Consider the following 23,837-nt stretch of genomic DNA (forward strand, 5'->3'; position numbering starts at 1 on the left):
GCTATCATAATTGCAATAAATTTTAAAACAAGTGAAATGCTTATGGTAAATTACAATCATAATCTAGGTGACGTGCTGCTTCAAGTCAACCTTGTAGAAAAGATAACACCTTGAGGAGAAAAAGCAGCTTCCTGTGGTATCAGCAAGCAGCCCAGCAGCACGGAGGTAGTAAATGGCATTGAAACAGCACAGGCTTTGTGGAGCCAGACAGACTCGGGCCCAAATTCTGACTATTTGGGTCCTCAGAGAAGTTATTTAATACTTGTGCCTAGTTGTATGGTTCTGGGGAAGCCACACCCTTCTGGGCCTCAGTTTTTTTCACTGTGAAAAGGTATTTAATGTCTTTTTTTTCCTTGAAGAGTTGCTTTAATGAATGATGTATGTAATTGTGAAGAATCAGTGTTAATAGCAATCACACATTACTATTTACTACATAAATACTGCCTCTTGTTGATATTATTATCATTGTTATTGTTATTATAATGGGTCAGGGCAGGACTAAGTTACAATCAGGGTACTGCATAGCAGAGGTCAGCTGGAGAGCATAGGTTGAGGAAGCCACAGACAAGCAGTATGAAGTTCATACTTTGGGCTTCACGTTGTTTCCTTGTATTGGAAACATAAAAGCATAAAAAAGTTTGCCTTTTCTTTCCCTTGTCTTGACTGACACTACCCTGTGTTTCATAGAAACATCACAATTTACATTTCTATTGACAAGTTAATGGTAAATTCATTTCATGGCCCCAGGAGCAGGGTACTGATTTTACTTACATTAAGAAAAAATTACTATTTATGAAGAGTCTGTTGGTTCATTAGCACAGCACTACATTCTAGACATTGAACAACCAGGGATGGTCTTGCCCTTGAAAGAATTTTATTCCTTGGGCCCTGAAAAGAATTTCAAGTGCAACAGTAACAAGGGGACAAGCCCTTGGCAGAGCGTTTGTGTATCAGCTCAAACTGACAATCTGTGAGAACAAAGAACACTGCTTACTTCAAGGTACACACAGTTCTGTGAGAGTGACTGGTGTGCTGAGGAGTCTTCCTACACTCAAGGACTTCCCCTCTTTTCTCCTCTTGCAAAGTCTGAACTCAGCTCTCCTGGGTTTTTCTCTACAGTTTTTCTCATTGCAGGAGAAACGCTGCTTGGTCAGCATGGTGAACCAATGGGCAACAAGGCTTTGGTAACAAATTATCAAGATATGTTTTTCACCAGCCAGCACTGATACACTGGATGAAAACAACGAATCTTCCTTAAGTACAAACCTAGTATTTTTCCATGCATTTTCCTACAAGGAACTGAAGCTAATAAACCAAAGTTGGTACTAGTAAATTACAATCTTGTGGATCAAACAAATGTCTTAAGTTGTAACCTTTTTGTGCTGATGGGCAACATGCCATCATTGTCACACTATCCTCCCTCTCCTCCACCCCCACTCCTTTTTTGGTGATTTATTTTAGACAACTGGATTGTCTAAAAGGAAAAAATATTCAAAAGTACTTCTGAGCACCTGTTTGTAAAGTATCCCATCATACATTCTCCAGAATATTTGATTTATGCCCTGGTTATCTCTTAGGCAGAGGAGACATGAATGATAGGAGGGGAGGCGGTGAGCAGACTGGGAAATGCTTTGTTCTGATTCTAATGATTTAATAAAGCAGTTTTTTAAGACTCAGGTTAGCAATTTACAAATTCCATTTCATATGTAGCTACAAAAGAATATAACTTTAAAAAATTAAGATTTTTGGTTTATAAATGCACTAAATGTTTTAAATGCAATAAATGTTTTAAGTAAAGCTGATTTTGGCTCTTGTGAATAAGTGAGTGATTTTAAATGGTCAGTGTTCTAAAAGTAAAAGAAACTAAAGTTAATCTCTTAGAGGTGTCATATTTTGAATTGGGAAATGAGGGTATGAAGAAATCTACAATTCAACTCTAATAATTAATTTCCTTACAAAAGTATGGCATTAGTGGCAATCTGATCAGTGGGCTCCATACCTGTGTCACATAGTCTCACCCAGGAGTGTGTTCAGAACAGATTCCCAGGTCCCAGTATGGAGAGCTGGACTCCGCAAGTTGAGCACAGGACCCAGGACCCAGGACCCTGCTTTGAACAAGCACCCCCCAAGCTCCGAAGGCACCCACACCAAGATCACTGGTGGCAAACACAAGTGCACTGTGAACTAAAGGTGTTATGATGTGAGAGCCTGCACTGTGGATTTCAAATAGTGAAGGTAAAAACCTGTTCTTAAAAACAAGTCAGCATGCCATCGCTGTCACAAAGGTAGAGATCTAAGAAACATTTCTTTTCTTTCTGAAAACACTTGGTTAAAAAAATACCACAAAACGAAAGCACCATTCTCCTTGGTTTGCTTTGGAAATTCCTAACAGTCTCATGGAACCTTCTCCAGATATTTGTTGGCAGTCCTAACTGCTCACAGGATATAGGACTTTATTTTCAGAAAAGCATCCTTCTTTAACCTCAGACACATGGAGATGTTCACTGGACTGTTGGGGGGAGTATGTCAGCTGAGCATGGGGAGAACAAGACCAGTCCTGGGCCAAACAGGCACTTGAGGCAAGGGCATTGGTGCTCATATCATTTGCCAATGAGAAGCCACAGCTCATGAGACCCAGCCCATGCGCTCAGAGGAAATCTGGCCACTTCTTCCAAAGGAAAGGGGTATGTTCCATGGCTGATACCACAAGGACTGGATAAGTACCCCATGCAGCTATGGGTGGCAGCTGCAACTCAGCATGATAGAGGAAACAACACGAGCTGTGAAGGTAGCCAGCAGTTGGTTAGAATTCCGTCTCCTCCACTTATTAGCCGTGTGAAGCCTGAAGTTGTTTAACTTCTGAGCCTCAATTCCTTCATGTATAAAATCAGATAACATCACCTTCCCTTGTAGGTGTGTTGTGTGAGTGACTGATAATATATGTAAATTGCACATAACTGTGTTCTCAATAAGTAGGAATTATTCATTTATTCCATTTGGATTCTCAAGTTGGCACTGTAAGCTGTGTTAAGACAGTCAAGACATTTCCTGGTGAAAATACTGAAACTACATTGATTTTGTTGACATCATAAATCAGATATTATCGAGCATTGTCTGATACTTTTGAATAAAATATTAGAGTTTAGGGGCAAGGAGAAACGGAAAGACATTGCAATATTTCAAAAACAATTTTAAATTCCTCTAAAGGTAAACACTGACTACGCATACACATATAATTATTCTTTCATTGGCTCTTTGGAAGGTGCTACATTTTTAGGGCTAAAGTCCAAACAAAAGAACTCTAATTAGGCTAATTTTATGTTAATACTTACACATATTCACTTTTCATAGGTGGCCAAGATTGCAAAAGTAAAACCAAGTGCTGAAATTCAGCCTCGTGGTGACTAGATTCCAGGAGTTCCATGAATAGACAGTAGCGGTTCTCTTCATTCTCAATGTCAGCTATGTCTAACTGGAAGAAGAAATACACACTTAAAGCTGGTGGCAAAGGCTACTGAATTGGTTTATAGAAGAATTTTACTTTATTTTAATTAACTTTTATTTTGAAAATTTTTTACAATGTGTTAAGATTCAACATCAGAAAAACAACCACCTCAAAAGCTCTAAGCCTTACTCAATTTCAGATTATGTTAAAATTGTTTAGAACTACAATCAGAGGAAGGTTCTAATTAACTTTAACAAAATAAATTCAAACAAGCAGACTTCCACAGAACTGGCTTGTTGGCATTTAATACACGTTAAGAGACTGAATTGCTTTATTTGAAATTGTAATATTTCACCATCCTCAACATCAGGTGAATTTTTTAAAGTTTAAGTTATCCCACATGAAATCCTAATTTTCATTAGAAATGAAATCCTAATCTTCATGTTGTCTAGAAAATGTCTCTAATTTGAAATGATTTTACTAAAGTGTATCTGTCATAGAACTTTTTTGCTATAAATCAAAATAGAATAAAATATCCTTTATTTATACCTCCATTTCGAATGCAAAAGTAGTCTCTGCCAAATACAAAACACCCATTTTTCCTTTCATTGAATAACTAAATGGTTTTTCTTTTACATTGAGGCAGTCCTAAAACAAATCACATCTTCAATGTCTCTGTGGATGAAAATGTATGCTATTTTAGGTTAAAAAACAGTTTTAAGCATAAAAATAAGCCAAAGTCTGCTTCTCTCATTTTCTAGCCTCAGCATAGATTCTTTATATTTAGGTTCACAGACATTCATGATGATGAGTTCATAATGATTTGGGTACACAGACATTCAGATGATGATACCTTGAAAGGATAATGAGAATGAATGGTTACCTGTATACATGTTAAATTGTGTGCACTAATGCATATTTCCAAAACATTTACTTTAATGGTCATTCTGGCTCTGATCCCAAGAAGCCATCTGAAAAAGTCACACCATGAATTCTGCATTTTACAAAAGTTGCTATGTACTATGAAATTATCACTAATTGCTATGGGAAGTCTTGTTCACACAGTGACCCACCAGATCCTTCAAAACCTGCCTTAAAAGCCCATGTCGTTCTTCTATGGAATAATAGCCTACAGCCATTTTGTAGCTTTTTTGAAATAATTTCATAATAGTCAGTCAGTTTACCCTTACAGCAGTTTTGTGTGGAGGACAGCACAGGTATTAGCAATCTCGCTTTACAGATGAGGAAACAGGCCAACCACCCTGGTGGCATGACTAGCAAGTGACTGAGCCAAAATATCACTATAATCAGATCAGGATGTTCTGAAAAACTAGAGGATTCAATAAGCTAGATAAGCTTTTGATAATAGGGTTGGACCTCGAGTTGGGAGTTTGGCAATGTTGCCTTGCCTATTTATAAAGAAACTTAAAAAAACAAAAACAAAAACTCAAGACATCCATCCATCTGTAACTCTCCGACCTCACCACCTTCAACTTGTCTCCAGCCTCAGGGTCTCTTTGAGGTCTCTTGCATACATAAAATCACGCACACTCCCATCTCAGGCATTCTGATCTGTTTCCTCTGCCAGATACCCTCTCACCAGATATCTGAGTGACTCACTCCCTCCTTTCAAGTTTCTCAAATGTCACCTATCAGTCAAGGCCTTGTTCAACTGCCTTACCTACAGGAGCACTGCTCCATACCTATCCATCTTCTTCACCCTGTTTCATTTTCCTTCTTAGCACTTACAACTACGTGACATGCTATGTATTTACTTATTGCCTTTCTTCTTCCATAAGAAATGTAAGATTGCCTTTCTTGTTCCATAAGAAATGTTAGCTCCTTGAAAGAAGAGGCTATTTTTCTTTTTGGCCACTGGTCTATCTCAACTCCTTAAAATAATACCTGCTATAGAGTACATGCACGGTAAGTACTTATTGAGTGAATTAACTAGTGAATGGACATACATATGAATGAATGAGTGAATCAATGAAAACAACTTGTCACTTATAAAATAATTTAGTATAAATTATATTAAATACAAATGGAGTTGCCATAAATTTGTGGCTAGTTTCATTATTAGAGATTAATGTAAGATTTAAAAAGAAAATGATATTGCCAAAAGAAAAATTACTATTAAATTAAAAAACAGGACAAAAGATGGCAGGTTTGCTAACATTACATCTACACAAATGATACTTTGTGACTGTTATTTCACTAAAGTCCCTCTGTTTGGGCATCGTATCTGAAAAATGGGTTTCAAAAATGTTGAAATCTCACAAGTTCTGCTAGCCTTTTCTTCCTGCAGGATAATGTCTGTCTACATGAGAGTTTATTTGCAGGAAAGGTTTGTACTTAAGAAGTATTTAAAATCCACTGTAAGAAATGTTTCCAATGTTCCTAGCAGTGTCGATATTCCAACTACTATAATGAAATGCAGTGTAATTAATAACAAGTAGTTTCTCCTTTTTATGAAATATACACTTTATATGGGTTATTTTCTGTATGTGATGCCCTGAATGAAAAGGAAGAGATTAACAATAAAAGAATCATGTTTTCAATATCATCTAAATTTATTCCTTTTCAGAAACTGTAATATACATTTTGAGGAAATAAACTATATCATAAAGGAAGAAAAGAGAACAGAAACTATAAGTTAAACCTTTATATTTGTTTTTATACTAGTGTGCAAATAATAGTTTGCATGTTTAAAATGCATTTGATAAATTATTTTTGTATAGCACCTTTCTCACATGTACACAGTCTTTTTAAGAGTATGTCTTTGTCAGAAAATGTTTTCTTCTAATGTCCACTAATCATTTCAATTTTTAGTAATTTACTTTTCAGAGCCTTGACCCCCATATTTTAACTAAAAATGTGTAACTTACATAATTATCCATTTTGTGCATGCATGCTTGCATACTCCATCATATCAAAGGGTTTCAAGTCAAGTTACTCAGCTCTTAAGAAAGCAATTTTAAATTTGCTACCACTGTAGCTGCAAGTTTTACCTTCTATGAGAGAAGAAAATTGGCCTAAAAATGGACTTCAGCACATACTTTAAAAACATGATAAAGAAATACTTGGTTTGATAATTGTTACATACCTTAAAATATAACATGTGCTAATCTAAGATTGTGCCCACATACTAAAATATCTAAAAAACGAATGTTAATATTATCTTCTTTATTATGTCCTTTAAGATTTTTTGCAATAAATTCTGGTGAATTTTGAATTTTTGAGAAGAAAATGGGCCTAAAATTAGCCTTGAGCATATATTTTTAAAAACATAATAAAGAATATACTTGGTTGGATAATCATGATATACTTTGATATATAACAAGTGTGATTCTAAGATCTGTGTCCACAAATTCAAAAATTCAAAATGAATTTTCATGTAAAGAAAAATAAAAGGTAAACATATGTAAAGGACTCCCAGTCTGAACAACATGGCTTATCCACTTCTCTCTGCTCCTCTGCAAAGCACAACTATAAACTATAAGAGTCATAAAAGAGACAGTGAAGGGAAAATTCTGAAGAGTGGTAAAAAGAAAGTACACTAGGCTGGAGTTCCAAGCCTGAAGAACATGGTATTCAGATATCTTCTGTCTCTCCAGCCAAAAAAATAAAAAAATAAAAAATAAGAAGCCCACCCAGACCTAGTATTTCCGAATTCTGGACCTAGAAACAGAACACAGCTCAAGTAGGCCCATTTGCACTCAGAATCCCAGAAGAAAAGGAGAAAGAGGGTAAAACTAAAAGATATTATAAGACATATCTAAAAACCTCCAAAATCTGGTAGAAGACACAAACCTATACATTCAAGAAGCTAAATTATTCCCAAACAGGACAAACACAAAGAAATTCATGCCAAGTTACATCACAATTTGAAACTTGAAAAGTAGTTAGAAAAGGAAAAATTTTGAAAGCAGATAGAACAACGTTACCTGTAGGAGAATATTAATGTGAATGATGGATTTATTATCCAAAACCATGGAGGCCAGAAGGAAGTGTCACATTTTTGCAAATGTTGAAAGAAAAGAACGGTTAACTACAAATTCTTTATCTGGCAAAGCTACTCTTCAGGAAAAAAAGAAAATGAAAACATTCTCAGACAAAGACAAATTAAAAGAACCTGCCACTAACAGCCCTCGTGTTAAATACTGGCTAAAGAAAGCTCTCCAAATGGAAAATGATAAAAGAAGGAACTATGAAGTATCACAAGGAAGAACAAAAAGAGCAAAAATATGGGTAAATACAATAGACTGTTCTTTTCCATTACATGTTCTAAATCATATCTGATGATCAGAACAAAAGTTGTACACCATATGATATTCAAGACAATAATATTTAAAAGTGGGGAAGGTAAAGGGACTGACCCAAATATGGAGGTGAGATTTCCATATTACATGCCAAGGCTAGAATATCCACTCCTGCCACTCTTGTTCAGCACCATACTGAACGATCTAGCCATCACAATAATGCAAGAAAAAGAAATAACAGACACATACATTGGAAAGAAAAAATAAAATTCTATCTGCAGATAAATTGTCTATATAGAAAATTCCAAGAAATCACACACAATAAAACAAACCCTAAAACTAAGAAACGAGTCAGGAATGTCATAGGATACAAGATCAACATACAAAAATCAATCATGTTGTTATATACTAACAATAAATATGTGAAAACCAAAAATAAACATGTATTATTTATAATAGCTCCAAAGAAAATAAATTATTTACATGTATAGAATCTGCTATGGTTTGAACGTCCCTTCCAAAATTCATGTTGAAATTTAATTGCCACTGTGATAGGATTAAGAGGTGAGATATTTAAGAGGTGAGTAGGTCACGAGAGTGATGCTCTGAATGCATTAAGGCTCAGCTAGGGCCTGCGTTAGTTTTACTGGGAATGGGTTCCTGATAAAAAGGAAGAGTTCTACCCTGCTCACTCTCAAGTTGCCTGCTTGGCCTTCTTCCAAGTGTACTTTAGTTCCTTTCATTCTTGCTCTAAAACCTGTTAATACACTCTCATTCATGCTCAAAAATTTGCCTCAGCCTCTCTCTGCCTTATACCCTTTGGATGAGTTCTTTACTTAAAGAAGGCAAGAACGGAGTTGCTACAAAGCCATATGGATTTGCCATTGCTAACATCTTGACTACGGTGCTGGTTATATGAACCTATACAGGTATAAAACTGTATAGCAGTAAATACACACAAACACACACAAATGAGTACAAGTAAAACTTGAAAATTCTGAATAAAACCAGCAAATTGTATCAATGTCAATACCCTGGTTGGATATTACACTGTAGTTTTGCAAAATGTTATCATTAGGGGAAACTAGGCAAAGTGCACCAGCAATCGCTCTGTATTATTTCTTACAACTGGATATGAATCTATAATTATCTCAATAAAAATCTAAATTTTGAAAAGGAGGATGAAAATGAATGCAATCAGAACAAACTTCACAGAGGAAAATGCTTATACAAACAGAATGCAGAAAACAAACTATATCATGATGTAAAAATAAAGATGAATAAGGAGGATACAATTTGAGGGGAAAAATCCCTATACATGATGTGACATAATTTGTACAAAGCATGCAGCAGAAAAATGGCTATATATATATTTAATAAAATATTTACATTTGGATGACAGATCTGTTGGTGATTATCACTTCTATCTGCCTTTTGGTACTTTTCTTGGTTTAACATGCATTGTTTTCATAATTGGAGGTTTCTGTTTGTTCGTTTAAAGAAAGAAACATACACAAGAACCACAGGAAATTGGCATGCCTGTTTAACAGATGGGTCTGTATTTGGTGACTTATCCTTCCTTTATTAAACCATAAAATCACTTTATAAATGATCAATTATGGCAAAAACGAAACAAAGATATAACACCAAACAAAATGAAATAAAAAACAGGGCTTTTCCAAATCTACTGACCACTAAGGATCCATTCCCTGACCTCAACTTAAAGATAAAATTAAGAAAGCTTGCTGATATCTTAGGGGTGGAGTAGAAAGCAAACTAAGTTTGAATTGTAGTCAACAGTGTTATAAACAGGTCTCAAAGCTGTATTAAGAACCCTCACAATTTAGTGGCTATTAGGTGGGACTGTACAGAGGCTTCCTCAGTGACAAAGGAAAGTGTAAACATATATTTTGCATAGCAAAAATCATACAATCCTAGTTTTTCATTCCAATCCTCATCTGCTCACTACCTCTTGCCACTTATTATAATTCCTAGGTAACCTGGTGCAAACAGCCTAGCCTATGTCTGAGTTTCTTTATCTGTAAGATGTGCTGATGACATCTACTTCACAGGGTTATATTCATTCAATTCCACAAATACTAACTGAGCATCTACTTTTTGTACTAGAGATACAGTGACTGGAAAGATGACCATTCAATTTGTGAGAATTAAGCAAGACAGCGCCTGAGAAATTAGATAGACAGATGATCCTCAACTAATGATAAGGTTATGTCTTCCAGTCCTACGAGGAGTTCTCTGTCTCATGCCACACACCACGGAAAGGGAAATTCTAGCTCTCTCTTGTTACTCAGCTTCAGTTCTAAACATCTTGCCCCAATCTACTCCTTGTAATGGTACTTCCTCCCATTACTATGTTCCTAATCTGTAACTTGTCCATTTGCCTATGTTGACCTACTTTGATATTAAGGACTTAATGTGTTCCTCTGCCTACAACCATTTGAATTACCCCCATCTCAAACACCCCTCTCAATTCAACTCAGCTTCTGGAATCAAAAAGTCAAATGCTCTCCATGTTCCCTTTTAGTTTTGCTGAAACTGCAAACTGTTTTGCATATGATTATGCAAATGCAGATATGATTCAAAGGGAGGGTCTTTTTCCATGAGAAGTAGATTATGGACATTGGCAGTCTGGGCAAATCAGTTGTCTTCATATGCTGTGAGACATATAAAAATGAACATACACCAAGTAGACATTTTTATTCTGTTCATTTAGACGGTCATATAAACCACAGGAAGAAAGTGTCAGTTGCTCTGCAAGCATAGTTAACTTGGATATTTAAGAAAAGGCCTTAGCTCTCCAGTAAATATTTGGCAAATGAATGCTCATTTATATATTTAGTTTCACACAAATGTTTAAGGTATGCATATATCATATTTTATGATCTCCACTTTAATACACAAGTACCTGACTCAGGTGGTAGTTAGAAGGCTTTTACTGTAACACATTCAATCTGATAAAGGTCTTAAGAGACATATAGTTTATAGTGCTATAAGAAGAGAGAAGTTAACTTGAGATCAGGAAGGGGACAAGGTGGCACACGAGAAAGGATTTGAGGGAAGAGTAGCATTTGGACATGCAGAGGTAAGGGAAAAAAGAGAAGACTGGGTAGAGATGAGGGGAGTCAACAGAGGGATGCTGAGTAGTAGTTTGTGGCTCATGAAGGTAAACTGTGGTTGAAGCGGTAAATAAAGTGTGCTGTGGCCACAACATGAGGACAACTACACGCTTGAGAACACTGTGTATGTTCCAAGGGTTGAAAATATTGATGCCAGTTCCTCAGTTTTAGCTATAATTAAATCCTAGTGGTCAGCAGGGAATATGGAGCAAAACAAATGATCAATATACATTTCTTGCAAAATAGCACAATACAAATGATAATGTTATCTACTTATTTTCTGAAAGATATCTTTCGCCCAATGCATGTGCATATGATAGCTAATATTGCTCATTAAGAGTTAGAAAAATTGGCCGGGCTCAGTGGCTCACGCCTGTAATCCCAGCACTTTGGGAGGCCAAGGCAGGTGGATCATGAGGTCAGGAGATCAAGACCATCCTGGTTAACATGGTGAAACCCCATCTCTACTAAAAATACAAAAAAATTAGCCGGGCGTGGTGGCAGGTGCCTGCAGTCCCAGCTACTAGGGAGGCTGAGGCAGGAGAATGGCGTGAACCTGGGAGGCGGAGCTTGCAGCGAGCCGAGATTGTGCCACGGCACTCCAGCCTGGGCGACAGAGCGAGACTCCATCTCAAAAAAAAAAAAAAAAGAGTTAGAAAAATTAACCTTAAGTTGAAGAAACAACTATGTCATAAATCTAACAAATTATCTGAAAAAAATTAGAGAAGGAAATATTACCCTAAGATCACAAATCACAAAAGATGAAACAAATAGGTCTCAGAGGCTTACTGAAATTGTAAGAACATGTGATTAGTATGAACATTACAGAAATTTGAATTCTCCAAAATACTTGAAAATAAGACACGTGGCTTAGCATGGATGTGGACCTAGAAAAGAATCAAATTCTCTCTTTGCTGGAAAGTAGGATAGTACCTATAAAATACATATGTTCCAAGCATCTAAATATATTTCATAAAAGTATGAGGAGTACAGAGATCTCATTAAGTCTCCAGATAATTACAATGGGAAATTACTACAGAATATATTTTAATGTGAAAATTACAGGTAGTTATCAAATGCTTAACGTATCTCACTACAGGAATTATAAATGATAATAGGTAAATTTGATTAATACATGGCTTTCAAACAGTGATGACAATACAGAAAAATGTTTATTTTGGAGACATTACTGACCTTTTTGAGACTTGATTTTTCCTCTTCCATAGGACAGAGATAACGAATACTTATATGATGATTGTGAATATTAAATAAGATAATGGGAATAAAGTAGCTGGCAAAGATTGGTGCATAGTAGGCACACAGGAAATGATAGGTATTACTTACATTATCATCCACATAATGTGCCAAACATTGAAAACAGAAAGCTGGAATTTTTTTTTTTTTTTTTTTGAGACAGGGTCTTACTCCGTTACCCAGGCTGGAGTGCTGTGGCATGAATCAGGGCTCACTGTAGCCTGAACCTCCCGGGCTCAAGTGACCCTCCCACCTCAGCCTCCTAAGCAGTTGAGACCACAGGCACATGCGACCATGCCCGGCTAATTTTTTTATTGTAGAGATGGGGTCTCCCTATGTTGCTCAGGCTGGTCTTGAACTCCTGGGATCAAGTAATCCTCCTGCCTTGGTCTCCCAGAGTTCTGGGATTATAAGCATGAGCCACTGTGCCTGGCCAAAAGCTGGATATTTGTTATGATTACTTCTACTAAGAATTATGTCTATAGACTAGACAGAACAGGAAAAGAAGACAGACAAATATGTCTGTTTTAGGAAAATAAAATTGTAGGTTGATTTTCATCTCTTTTTAAAATCTCATTTACTTGTGCAATAAATATGGTATTTCAAATGACTCTTCAGCATGCCTTCCACAGATTAGTGAAAATAAACAAAATAAACTGCTATATTTTTTTTTACTACATTTTCTTTTACTTTATCCTTTTCCCCAGTGAACAAGAAAGTAACATATACCTCTTTTAACATCCCCATCCCTTCCACAATGAGTGTCAAACAAAATCCTGGAGGTGAAAATGTCAAATAGTTTACAGGCACCTGTAATAGTGATTATTTCATACTGACGCAACTAACAAAACATCCTAGGATTTTAGAGAACAAAATTCAAATGTGATTCAAACATAAGAATATTTTTTTCCATTTTGTCTCTGAAAGCACTGTTTCTCTCCTCATTGAATTAGGTGACTTTAGCCCTTGTTGTGTACGTCAATTTGTCATGTAACTGCAGCCTTCTTATCAGACACAGAGTCACTGTCCTTGAAAAAGTGAACTAAGTCACCTATTATCAGTAGAAGACAGTCTTAACCTCAAATTTCTCTATGGCTTCTGGAAGTGAACACAAATATCTTAAATTAAGGTACTTCTGAAATATGCATCTTCCTATAGGTATTGACAGTTGCTTATTTTATCTTTAGAAATTTACAAATATGATGTAGTTATTAATACACTTAAAAGTATTTTATAAATAGAAGATTTACAAACATGAAGAGGATTATTCCTGGCAGTAGTGACAGTAACCACCATACTCTTTTTAAAAAAATGTTTTTTACTACTATTTTATTACTCCAGGTAACTCACAGAATAGTAATCACCATACTCTTATCTTCCATAAGAATTGGTAAGCTGTTAGCCTGCTCCTAAGAGACTCATATAATGACACTTGATTTGAAGTTGCAAAATAACTGTGCAATACCGTTCATGAACACAATAAAGTCATATTGAGATGTCGTATGCAGGGCTTCAAAAAACAGAACGAACAAAAATCCTCAACTTCAACAGATATACAGAAATATCAAAAGGTGACAGAGTTAACTTCTAGCAATACCAGACCTCTGCCTGTTAAAGCCACTTCTTTGATAAGGTTTCAGGTGGCCAATACTGCCTGTTGTGTCTACTGGATTGAACTAATATCTCTGTGGAAGAGAATTTTGAGAAGACCAAAACCAGTCATAAGCTGTTGACTACGAACATTCCCCACCCATCTAAGCAGTTCTTAGACCACTGCTTGGAACAGCAAGTATTTAATAAACAATATTATGACTATTAGTTATTTTTATTAATTATAGTCTGAATTATTGCTATTAGATAAGAAAATACAAATACAATATAGTCTATTTTTGTCCATTTCTGGATATTTATGGATTTTATTAAATAGAAAATATCAAAGTATGGAAAATAACTAAAGTTTAAACATTAAAAGTAAGGGTGCTATTTTCTGCTTACTCTCCCTTTTCTATGGAACTAAAAAACAGATGCAGATATGGCAACAATTTTCTAAATACTTGACCTTGCACAGCTCATATAAGGCAAAATGCTTTGCTGAGACAGTCTAAAGGTTCAAACAATTTTCCCTAGCTCATGCAAGGGTGAGAAGATCTCCTGCACAGAAAGGGTGTCCTGACCAGGAAGAAAGAGATGAGAGATTGAACTCTTTCCCACTTTTGGTTCTAGATCTGGTGATCAGCAAAAACTTTTAGCTGTGCTTCTCTTCAAAGGCAGAGTAGGAAAATGAGTGCATGTTTATAAACTGCTTAAGAATAAATGGTTTTCAACTGCCACAGAAAGTCTCTCCTAGGGCACTGCAAACACACCCTTGGGATGGGGAGAAACCCAATGAAAGAACAGGAATGTAGGCTCCCAAACAGCCTACACATCCGTGGGTACAGAAACATATCTAAACACGTAAGAAGCCAACAACTGCAATTCAGAACCACGCTTTAGAGCACCCTACTTATTTTATTATACCTGTAAACATAGAAATTACACAATAAAACATGCCGTAATCACTCCCCCTAAGTGCTGCTATCACTTCAATACATAATACATATTTTTACATGACTAAATATATTTTATGAAACACTTAAAAACATATAAGGGGAAATATTTTGTGTTAAAATAAGAAGAGGAAAGATTTTGCCTTATAAATTTTTTCTCTAGGACAAATAATCATATCGTGCCATGTGACCCCCTATAAATACATGTGTTTGTTTATTTATTTATTTATTTAGAGATGGAGTTTTGCTCTTATTGCCCAGGCTGGAGTGCAATGGCACGATCTTGGCTCACTGCAACCTCTGCCTCCCAGGTTTAAGTGATTCTCCTGCCTCAGCCTCCCGAGTAGCTGGGATTACAGGCACCTGTTACCACGCTGGGCTAATTTTGCATTTTTAGTAGAGACACGTTTCTCCATGTTGGTCAGGCTGCTCTCAAACTCCTAACCTCAGGTGATCCGCTTGCCTCAGCCTCCCCAAGTGCTGGGATTACAGGCGTGAGCCACTGCACCTGGCCATGTGTGTTTATTTTAAACAGCTGCTATTGAAACTAAGGCCATACTCTGCTTTGAGTTAAATTTGATGAAGTTTTAATCAAATAATTCATACAGCTGAAAATTTTTTCACTGTAGTGTATTATTCAGACTCAGATTTGAATATTGGCCCTGTCACTTAATAGCTGTGTAATCACATAAAAATATCTCTCTTAATCTCAGTGCTTTCGTATGTAAAAATAAGGTAATAATACCTAACTAGCAATATCAGATTACTTTGAGAATAATAATATAGCATAACGTATGACATAACATACCATACAGACATACACATACACCTTTATATGTATCTAACACTGAGTTAACACTGAGCATCTATGGTAGCTACTAGTATGAATAGTTCATAGTTATATATCATTCTGCCATATTTTAGCATTGAGATATTACACAAATTTCTTAACCACTTTGAGTCTATTTCCTTATGTGATGAATGGAGTGATGAGATCACCTATGTTACAGGGCTATTACAACGTTTAGATGAAATGATACACATATGAAGCCTAATGTTAAGTCCATGGAAGGCCCTCAAAACATGGAGCATGCAGCATCTTCACGGCTTAAGGGAAAAGAGATTTCTGTTGTTACTTCTAGAGTTTTAATTTTGACTCTAAGTTTTATTCCAGTTAGAAATTCTACAGGGAGACTTTAGGGTAACAGAAGAAACTGGCAACCAATGAATTATGTCTACCTATATTTTCTCCAAATATAAAATAGAACAACAAGAACAAATAAAACTACACAAAACCCACACATTCAGCACAATTATAGACCAAGCATGTCCAAACTTCAAAATACCATAAGGAAAATGGAAAAAAGCACTAAATCCCAGAGAATGATCTCATATTCCATGTTAATATTTCACATATTCAAAAAAGAATACCTGAAATCAGTAATAGGGCAAAACATGTAAAAAGAAAAAAATGAACCTAACTGTACTAATAAGTGAATAAGATAATCATACTGAAGGTGGCATGTCTGTGTGTGTGTGTGTGTGTGTGTGTGTGAGCAGGGAGGAGGAGGGAATTAAGTGACTTTGAAAAACATAAACCAGATAAGCCAGGTGCAGTGGCTCATGTCTATAATGCATCCAGCACTTTGGGAGGTTGGGGCAGCAGGACTGCTTGAACCCAGGAGTTTGAGTCCAGCCTGGGCAACATAGTGAGACCCCATCTCTACAAAAAATATACAGTTAGCCAGGCATAGTGGTGCATCCCTGTGGTCCCAGTGACTTGGAAGGCTCAGGTAAGAGGATCCTTGAGCCAGGAGGATAGGGCTGCAGCGAGCCACAATTGGTCAACTGCACTCCAGCCTGGGCAACAGGGTGAGACCCTTTCAAAAAAGAAAAAAGAAAAAAAGAAAAAGAAAAAGGAAAAGGAAAGAAGTATTAGTACTCTTACTTGAAGTCTAAAGAAAAAAAGAGCTCTCAAAAATATTGTATTCTACCCGGTAATTTCAAAATTTATATGTACTCCAGGATTGAGCAAATATATAAATACATTATGAATAATGAACCCAAGTTTCTTATTGACAGAGAGAGGAGTTTACAAATAAGAAAAGGGAGAAGGCTAGAATAAACTCTGTGGGACTGGGCTGACATTAGAAGTAGCAATAAAGAATTATAAATCATGCTGCTGTAAAGACACATGACACGTATGTTTTTGCGGCACTATTCACAATAGCAAAGACTAGGAACCAATCCAAATGTCTACCAATGATAGACTGGGTTAAGAAAATGTGGCACATATACACCACGGAATACTATGCAGCCATAAAAAAGGATGAGTTCATGTCCTTTGTAGGGACATGGATAAAGCTAGAAACTATCATTCTGAGGAAACTATTGCAAGGACAGAAAACCAAACACCGCATGTTCTCACTCATAGGTGGGAATTGAACAATGAGAACACTTGGACACAGGGTGGGGAACATCATACACTGGGGCCTGTCATGGGGTTGGGGGAAGGGGGAGGGATAGCATTAGGAGATATACCTAATGTAAATGATGAGTTAACGGGTGCAGCACACCAACATGGCACAGGTATACATACGAAACAAACCTGCACATTGTGCATATGTATCCTAGAACTTAAACTATAGTAGTAAAAAATAAAAAAAATTAAAAAATTAAAAAAAGAAGTAGCAATATGAAATTACAGAGTAAGATATAAATAGAATAAAACAATAAGTTAAAAAGCCAGGGAATGAAGTTAAGCTGTAGAGTTTTTATTAATTTTCATTTTGCTTGTTTCTTTGTTTATGCAAACAATGTTAACTTATTATAAGCTTAAAACAATGAGTTATAACACAGTATTTGTAAGATGCACGGATAACCTCAAGTCAAAAAACGTACAACAGATACACAAAAATAAAATGCAAAAAATCAAATCACACCACAAGGGAAAATCACCTTCACTAAAAGGAAGACAGGAAAGAAGAAAAGAAGGAAGAGAAGACAACAAAACCAAACAACAACAACAACAACAAAACAGCAGGAGTAAGTCTTTACTTATCAATAATAACCTTGAATGAAATGGACTAAATTCGCCAATTAAAAGACAGAGTGGTTGAATAAATTAAAAAAAAACAAGACCCAATGATCTGTTGCCAGAAACATGCTTCACCTATAAAGACAACATACGCTCAAAAGCGGGGGAAAAAAGAGATATTCCATGTCAATGGAAACCAGGAAACAGCAGGAGTTGGACTGGCTCTGTGTCCCCACTCAAATCACATCTTGAATTATAATCCCCACATTTTGGGGGAATGGCCTGGTGGGAGGTGGCTGAGTCATGGGGGTGGACTTCCCCTTTGCTGTTCTTGTCATAGAGTTCTCACGGGATCTGGTTGTTTGATAAGTGTCTGGCACCTTCCACCCCCTCTCTCTCCTGCTGCCTTCTGAAGATCTTGCTTCTCCTTTACCTTCTGTCATGATTATAAGTTTCAGCCACGTAGAACTGTGAATCAATTAAACTTCTTTTCTTTATAAATTACCCAGTCTCAGGTAGGTCTTTATAGCAGTGTGAAAAAGGACTAATATAGAAAATCAGTACTGAGATAGTGGGGCACTGATATAAAGATACCTGAAAATGTGGAAGCACCACTGGAACTGGGTAATGGGCAGAGGTTGGAACAGTTTGGGTTCAGAAGAAAACAGGAAGATGTGGGAAGTATGAAACTTCCTAGAGACTTTAAAGGTTTTGACCAAAATGCTGATAGTGATATGGACAATGAAATCCAGGCTGAGGTGGTCTCAGATGGAGATGAGGAAGTTATTGGGAACTGGAATAAAGGTCACTCTTGCTATGCTTTAGAGATCTGTGGAACTCTGAACTTGAAAAAGATAATTTAGGGAATCTGGCAGAAATTTAGAAGCAGTAAGGGTCCATCCAAGATGTGACCCGGTTTTTTCTGAAAGTGTACACTCATATGCACAAAGACAGAGATGGTCTGATATTGGAACTGACGTTTAAAACGGAAACAGAGCACAAAAGTTTGGAAAATTTGCAGCCTGACCATGTGGTAGAAAAAAAAAAACCACTATCTGAGGAGAAATTCAAGCCAGCTGCAGAAACTTGCATAAGTAAAGAGAAGTCAAATATTAATAGCCAAGACAATGGGGAAAATGTCTCCAGGCATATCAGAGATCTTCATGGGAGCCCCTCCAATCACAGGCCCAGAGGCCCTAGGAGGGAAAAATGGTTCCATGGGCCAGGCCCAGGGCCCCACTGCTCTATGCAGCCTTGGACATGGTGCCCTGCATTCCAGCCACTCCAGCTCCAGCTGTGGCTAAAAGGGGCAAACGTAGAGCTCAGGCCATTGCTTCAGAGAGTGCAAGCCAAGCCCCAAGCCTTGGTGGCTTCTACATGATGCTGGGCCTGCAAGTGTATAGAAGACACAAGTTGAGTTTTGGGAGCCTTTACCTAGATTTCAGAGGATGTATGGAAATGCCTGGAGGTCCAGGAAAAAGTCTGCTATAGGGCTGCAGCTCTCATGGAGAACCTCTACTAGGGCAATGCAGAGGGGAAATGTGGGGTTGGAGCCCCCACGCAGAGTCTCAACTGGGGCACTGCCTCTAGTGGAGCTTTGAAAAGAGGGTCACCATACTCCAGACCCCAGAATAGTAGATTCACCTACAGCTTGCACTGTGCACCTGAAAAAGCCACAGGCAATCAACACCAGCCTGAGAAAGCAGTCATGGAGGCTGTACCCTGCAGAGCCACAGAAGCAGAGCTGCCCATGGCTTGGGAGCCCACATCTTGCGTGACCGAGCCCTGGATATGAGACATGGAGTCAAAGAAGATGATTTTGGAGCTTTAAAATTTAATGACTGCCCTGTTGGGTTTCAAACTTGCATGGGGCCTATAGCTCCTTTGTTTTGGTCAATTTCTCCCATTTGGAGTGAGGGCATTTACCCAATGTCTGTACTCCCATTGTATCTTGGAGGTAACTAATTTGTTTGTGATTTTACAGGCTCGTAAGTGAAAACAACTTTGTCTTGTCTCAGTCTCATTGAGACTCTGGGCTTGTGCTTTTCAGTTAAGGCTAGAATGAGTTAAGACTTTGGGGGACTACTGGGAAGGCACATTGATTTTGAAAAGTGAAAGGGATAAGAGATTTGGGGGCCGGGCGTGGTGGCTCATGCTTGTAATCCCAGCAATTTGGGAGGCCGAGGCAGGCAGATCACGAGGTCAGGAGATCGAGACCACGGTGAAACCCCATCTCTACTAAAAAATACAAAAAAATTAGCCAGGCGTGGTGGCGGGCGCCTGTAGTCCCAGCTACTTGGAGAGGCTGAGGCAGGAGAATGGCGTGAACCCGGGAGGCGGAGCTTGCAGTGAGCCAAGATCGCGCCACTGCACTCCAGCCTGGGTGACAGAGCAAGACTCTATCTTAAAAAAAAAAAAAAAAAAAAAAAAAAAAAGACAGAGGTTTGGGAAGGGCTGGGATGGAATTATATGGTTTGGCTCTGTGTCCCCACCCAAACTGCAACTCAAATTGTAATCCCCATGTGTCGGAAGAGTGGCTTGGTGGGAGGTGATTGAATCATGGGGGTGGAATTCTACCTTGCTGTTCTTGTGATAGAGTTCTCATGAGACCTGGTTGTTTGATAAGTGTCTGGTGCTTCCCCCCTTTTCTCTCCTGCCACCTTTTGAAGAAGGTGCTTGCTCTTCATTTGCTGTCATGGTTGTAAGTTTCCTGGGGCCTCCCCAGCGATGCAGAACTGTGAGTTAATTAAACCTCTTTTCTTTATAAATTACCCAGTCTCAGGTAGTTCTTTACAGCAGTGTGAAAATGGACTAATATAGTAACTAAGACAAAATTGATTTCAAGACAAAAACTATAAGAAGAAACAAAGAAGGTCACTATATAATGATAAAAGGGTCAATTCAGCAAGAGGATATAACAGTTGTAAATATATATGCACCCAATGCTTGAGCACCCAGATATATAAAGCAAATATTATTAGAGCTAAAGAAAGAGATAGGCCCTGTATTAGTCCATTTTCACTCTGCTGATAAAGACATACCCATGACTGAATAATTTATAATGAAAAAGAGGTTTAATGGACTCAGTTCCACGTGGCTGGGAAGGCCTCACAATCATAGTGGAAGGCAAAAGGCATGTCTTACATGGCGGCAGGCAAGAGAGAAGGAAAAACCAAGTGGAAGGGGAAACCCCTTATAAAAACACCAGATCTTGTGAGATTTATTCACTACCATGAGAACAGTATGAGGGAAAGTGCCCCCGTGATTCAATTATCTTCCACTGGGTCCCTCCCACAACATGTGGGAATTATGGGCACTACAATTCAAGATGAGATTTGGTTGGGGACACAGCCAAACCATATCAGGCCCCAGTACAATAATAGCTGGAGACTTCAACACCCGACTTTCAGCATCGGACAGATTAACCAGACAGAAAATCAACAAAGAAACATTGGACTTAATCGGTACTATGGATCAAATGGATCAAATAGATATTTACAGAATATTTCCCCCAACAGCTGGAGAATATACTTCTTTTCCTCAGCACATGGATCATTCTCAAGGACAGACTATATTATAGGTCACAAAACAAGTCTTAAAACATTAAAAAAATGGAAATATTATCAAGCAGTGGCCCAATGAACTTCTTGAAACAAATGATAATGGAAACATAACATACCAAAACCTATAGGCTACTGTAAAAGCAGGACTAGGAAAGAAGTTTATAGCTATAAGCGGCTACATCAAAAAAGGAAAAGAAAAACCTCAAATAACCTAACAGTGCATCTTAAAGAGCTAGAAAAGCAAGAACAAATCAAATATAAAATTAGTAGGAAAAAAGATATAATGAAGATCAAAGCAAAATAAATGAACTGGAAATGAAGAAAACAATATGAAAGATCACTAAAACAAATCATTGGGTTTTTTTTAAAGATAAAACTGACAAATCTTTAGACAGATTAACTTAAAAACAAAAAGTGAGAGAAAACCCAAATAAAACCAAAGATGAAAAAGGAGACATTTCAACCAATACTGCAGAAACTCAAAGGACCATTAGTGGCTACTATGAGCAACTATATGCCCGTAAGTTGGAAAATCTAGAGGAAATGGATAAATTCCTAGACACATGCAACCTACCAAGAGTGAACCATGAAGAAATCTAAAACCTGAACAGACCAATAACAAGTAATGAGACAGAAGTCTCCCAGTAAAGAAAAATCTGGGACCGGATAGCTTCACTGTAGAATTCTACTACCAAATATTTAAAGAGGAATAATACCAATCCTATTCCAACTATTCCAAACAATACAGGAGGAGGAAATGCTTCCAAACTAATTCTACAAGGCCAGTATTACCCTGATACTAAACCCAGACAAAGACACATTAAAAAAATAAAACTACAGGCCAGTATCATTGATAAATAAATACTGTTAAAATGTTCCTACTACCCAAAGCAATGTACAGATTTAATGCAATTCCTCTCAAAATATCAATGACATTCTTTAAAGAAATAGAAAAAACAATCCTAAACTTTATATGAAGTTACAAAGACCCAGAATAGCCAAAGCTCTGATGACCAAAAACAACAAAACTGGAGGAATCATATTACCTGACTTCATATTATACTATGGAGCTATAGTAACCAAAATAGCAGGGTAGTAATATCAAAAGAGACACAAACATCAGTGGAACAGAATAGAGAACCCAGAGATAAATTAAACCATCTACAGTAAACCCATTTTTGACAAAGGTGCCAAGAACATACATTGGATAAAGGACAGCCTCTTCAGTAAGTGGTGCTAGGAAAACTGGATATCCATATGCAAAAGAATAAAACTAGACCTCTATCTCTCACCATATATAAAAATCAAATCAAAATGGATTAAAGACTTAACTCTAAGACCTCAAACTATGAAATTAGTAAAAGGAAACATTGAGGAAACTCTCCAGAACACTGGACTGGGCAAAGATTTCTTGAGTAATACCCCACAAGCACAGGCAACCAAAGCAAAAAAGGGACAAATGGAATCACATCAAGTTAAAAGCTTCTGCACAACAAAGGAATCAACAAAGTGAAGAGACAACCCACAGAATGGGAAAAAAATATTTGCAAACTAGCCATCTGACAAGGGATTAATAACCAGAATATATAAGGAGTTCAAACAACTATAGAAAAAAAATTATCTGGTTAAAAAATGGGTGAAAATCTGAATAGACATTTCTCAAAAGAAGACATATAAGTGGCAAATGGGTACATGAAAAGGTGCTCAACATCACTGATTATCAGAGAAATGCAAATCAAAACTACAATGAGATATCATCTCACCCCAGTTAAAATGGCTCATATCCAAAAGACAGGCAATAAACAATGCGGACAAGAATATGGAGAAAAAGGAACCCTCATGCACTACTGGTTGGAATGTAAATTAGTACAAAAACTATGGAGAACAGTTTGGAAGTTCCTCACAAAACTAAAAATAGAGCTACCATATGATCCAGCAATCTCTTTGTTGGGTATATACCCCAAAGAAAAGAAATTAGTGTATCAAAGAGATAGCTGCACTCCCATGTCTATTGCAACACTGTTCACAACAGCCAAAATTTGGAAGCGACCTAAGTGTCCATTAACAGATGAATGGATAAAGAAAATGTGGTACATATACACAATGGAGTACTATTCAGCCATAAAAAGAATGAGATCCTGAGATTTGCAACAACACAGATGGAACTTGGAGGTCATAATGTTAAGTGAAATAAGCCAGGCACAGAAAGACAAACTTCACATGTTTTCACTTATTTGTGGGAGCTAAATATTAAAAGTATTGAACTCACACAGCTAGAGAATAGAAGGATGGTAATCAGAGGCTGGGAAGGGTAGTGAGGGGGTTACAGGGGAAGTGGATGATTAATAGGTAGAAAAAAGAGAAAGAATAAATAAGACTTAGTATTTGCTAACACAACAGGATGACTATAGTAAAAAATAACTTAATTGTACATATAAAAATTTCTAAAAGTATAACTTAGATGGTTTGTAACACAAAGGATAAATGCTTGAGGTGATACATGCCCCATTTATCTTGATGGGATTTTTATGCACTGCATGCCTGTATCAAGATATCTTACGTAACCCAAAAATATATACACCTACTATGTACC

At 37.1% G+C, this 23,837-nt stretch overlaps 1 protein-coding gene across 1 annotated transcript in view; it reads right to left on the bottom strand.

Moving 5' to 3' along the window:
* Window positions 1-23,837, bottom strand: part of NBAS (NBAS subunit of NRZ tethering complex) — a 388,298-nt gene that overhangs the window by 20,450 nt on the left and 344,011 nt on the right. The window contains exon 49 of the mRNA XM_030800558.1: window positions 3,333-3,472. Coding sequence (XP_030656418.1) covers window positions 3,333-3,472 — 140 coding nt within the window. The remainder of the gene's footprint in view (window positions 1-3,332; window positions 3,473-23,837) is intronic.

This window comes from Nomascus leucogenys, chromosome 19 (genome assembly GCF_006542625.1).
Source record: "Nomascus leucogenys isolate Asia chromosome 19, Asia_NLE_v1, whole genome shotgun sequence".
NCBI lineage: Eukaryota > Metazoa > Chordata > Mammalia > Primates > Hylobatidae > Nomascus > Nomascus leucogenys.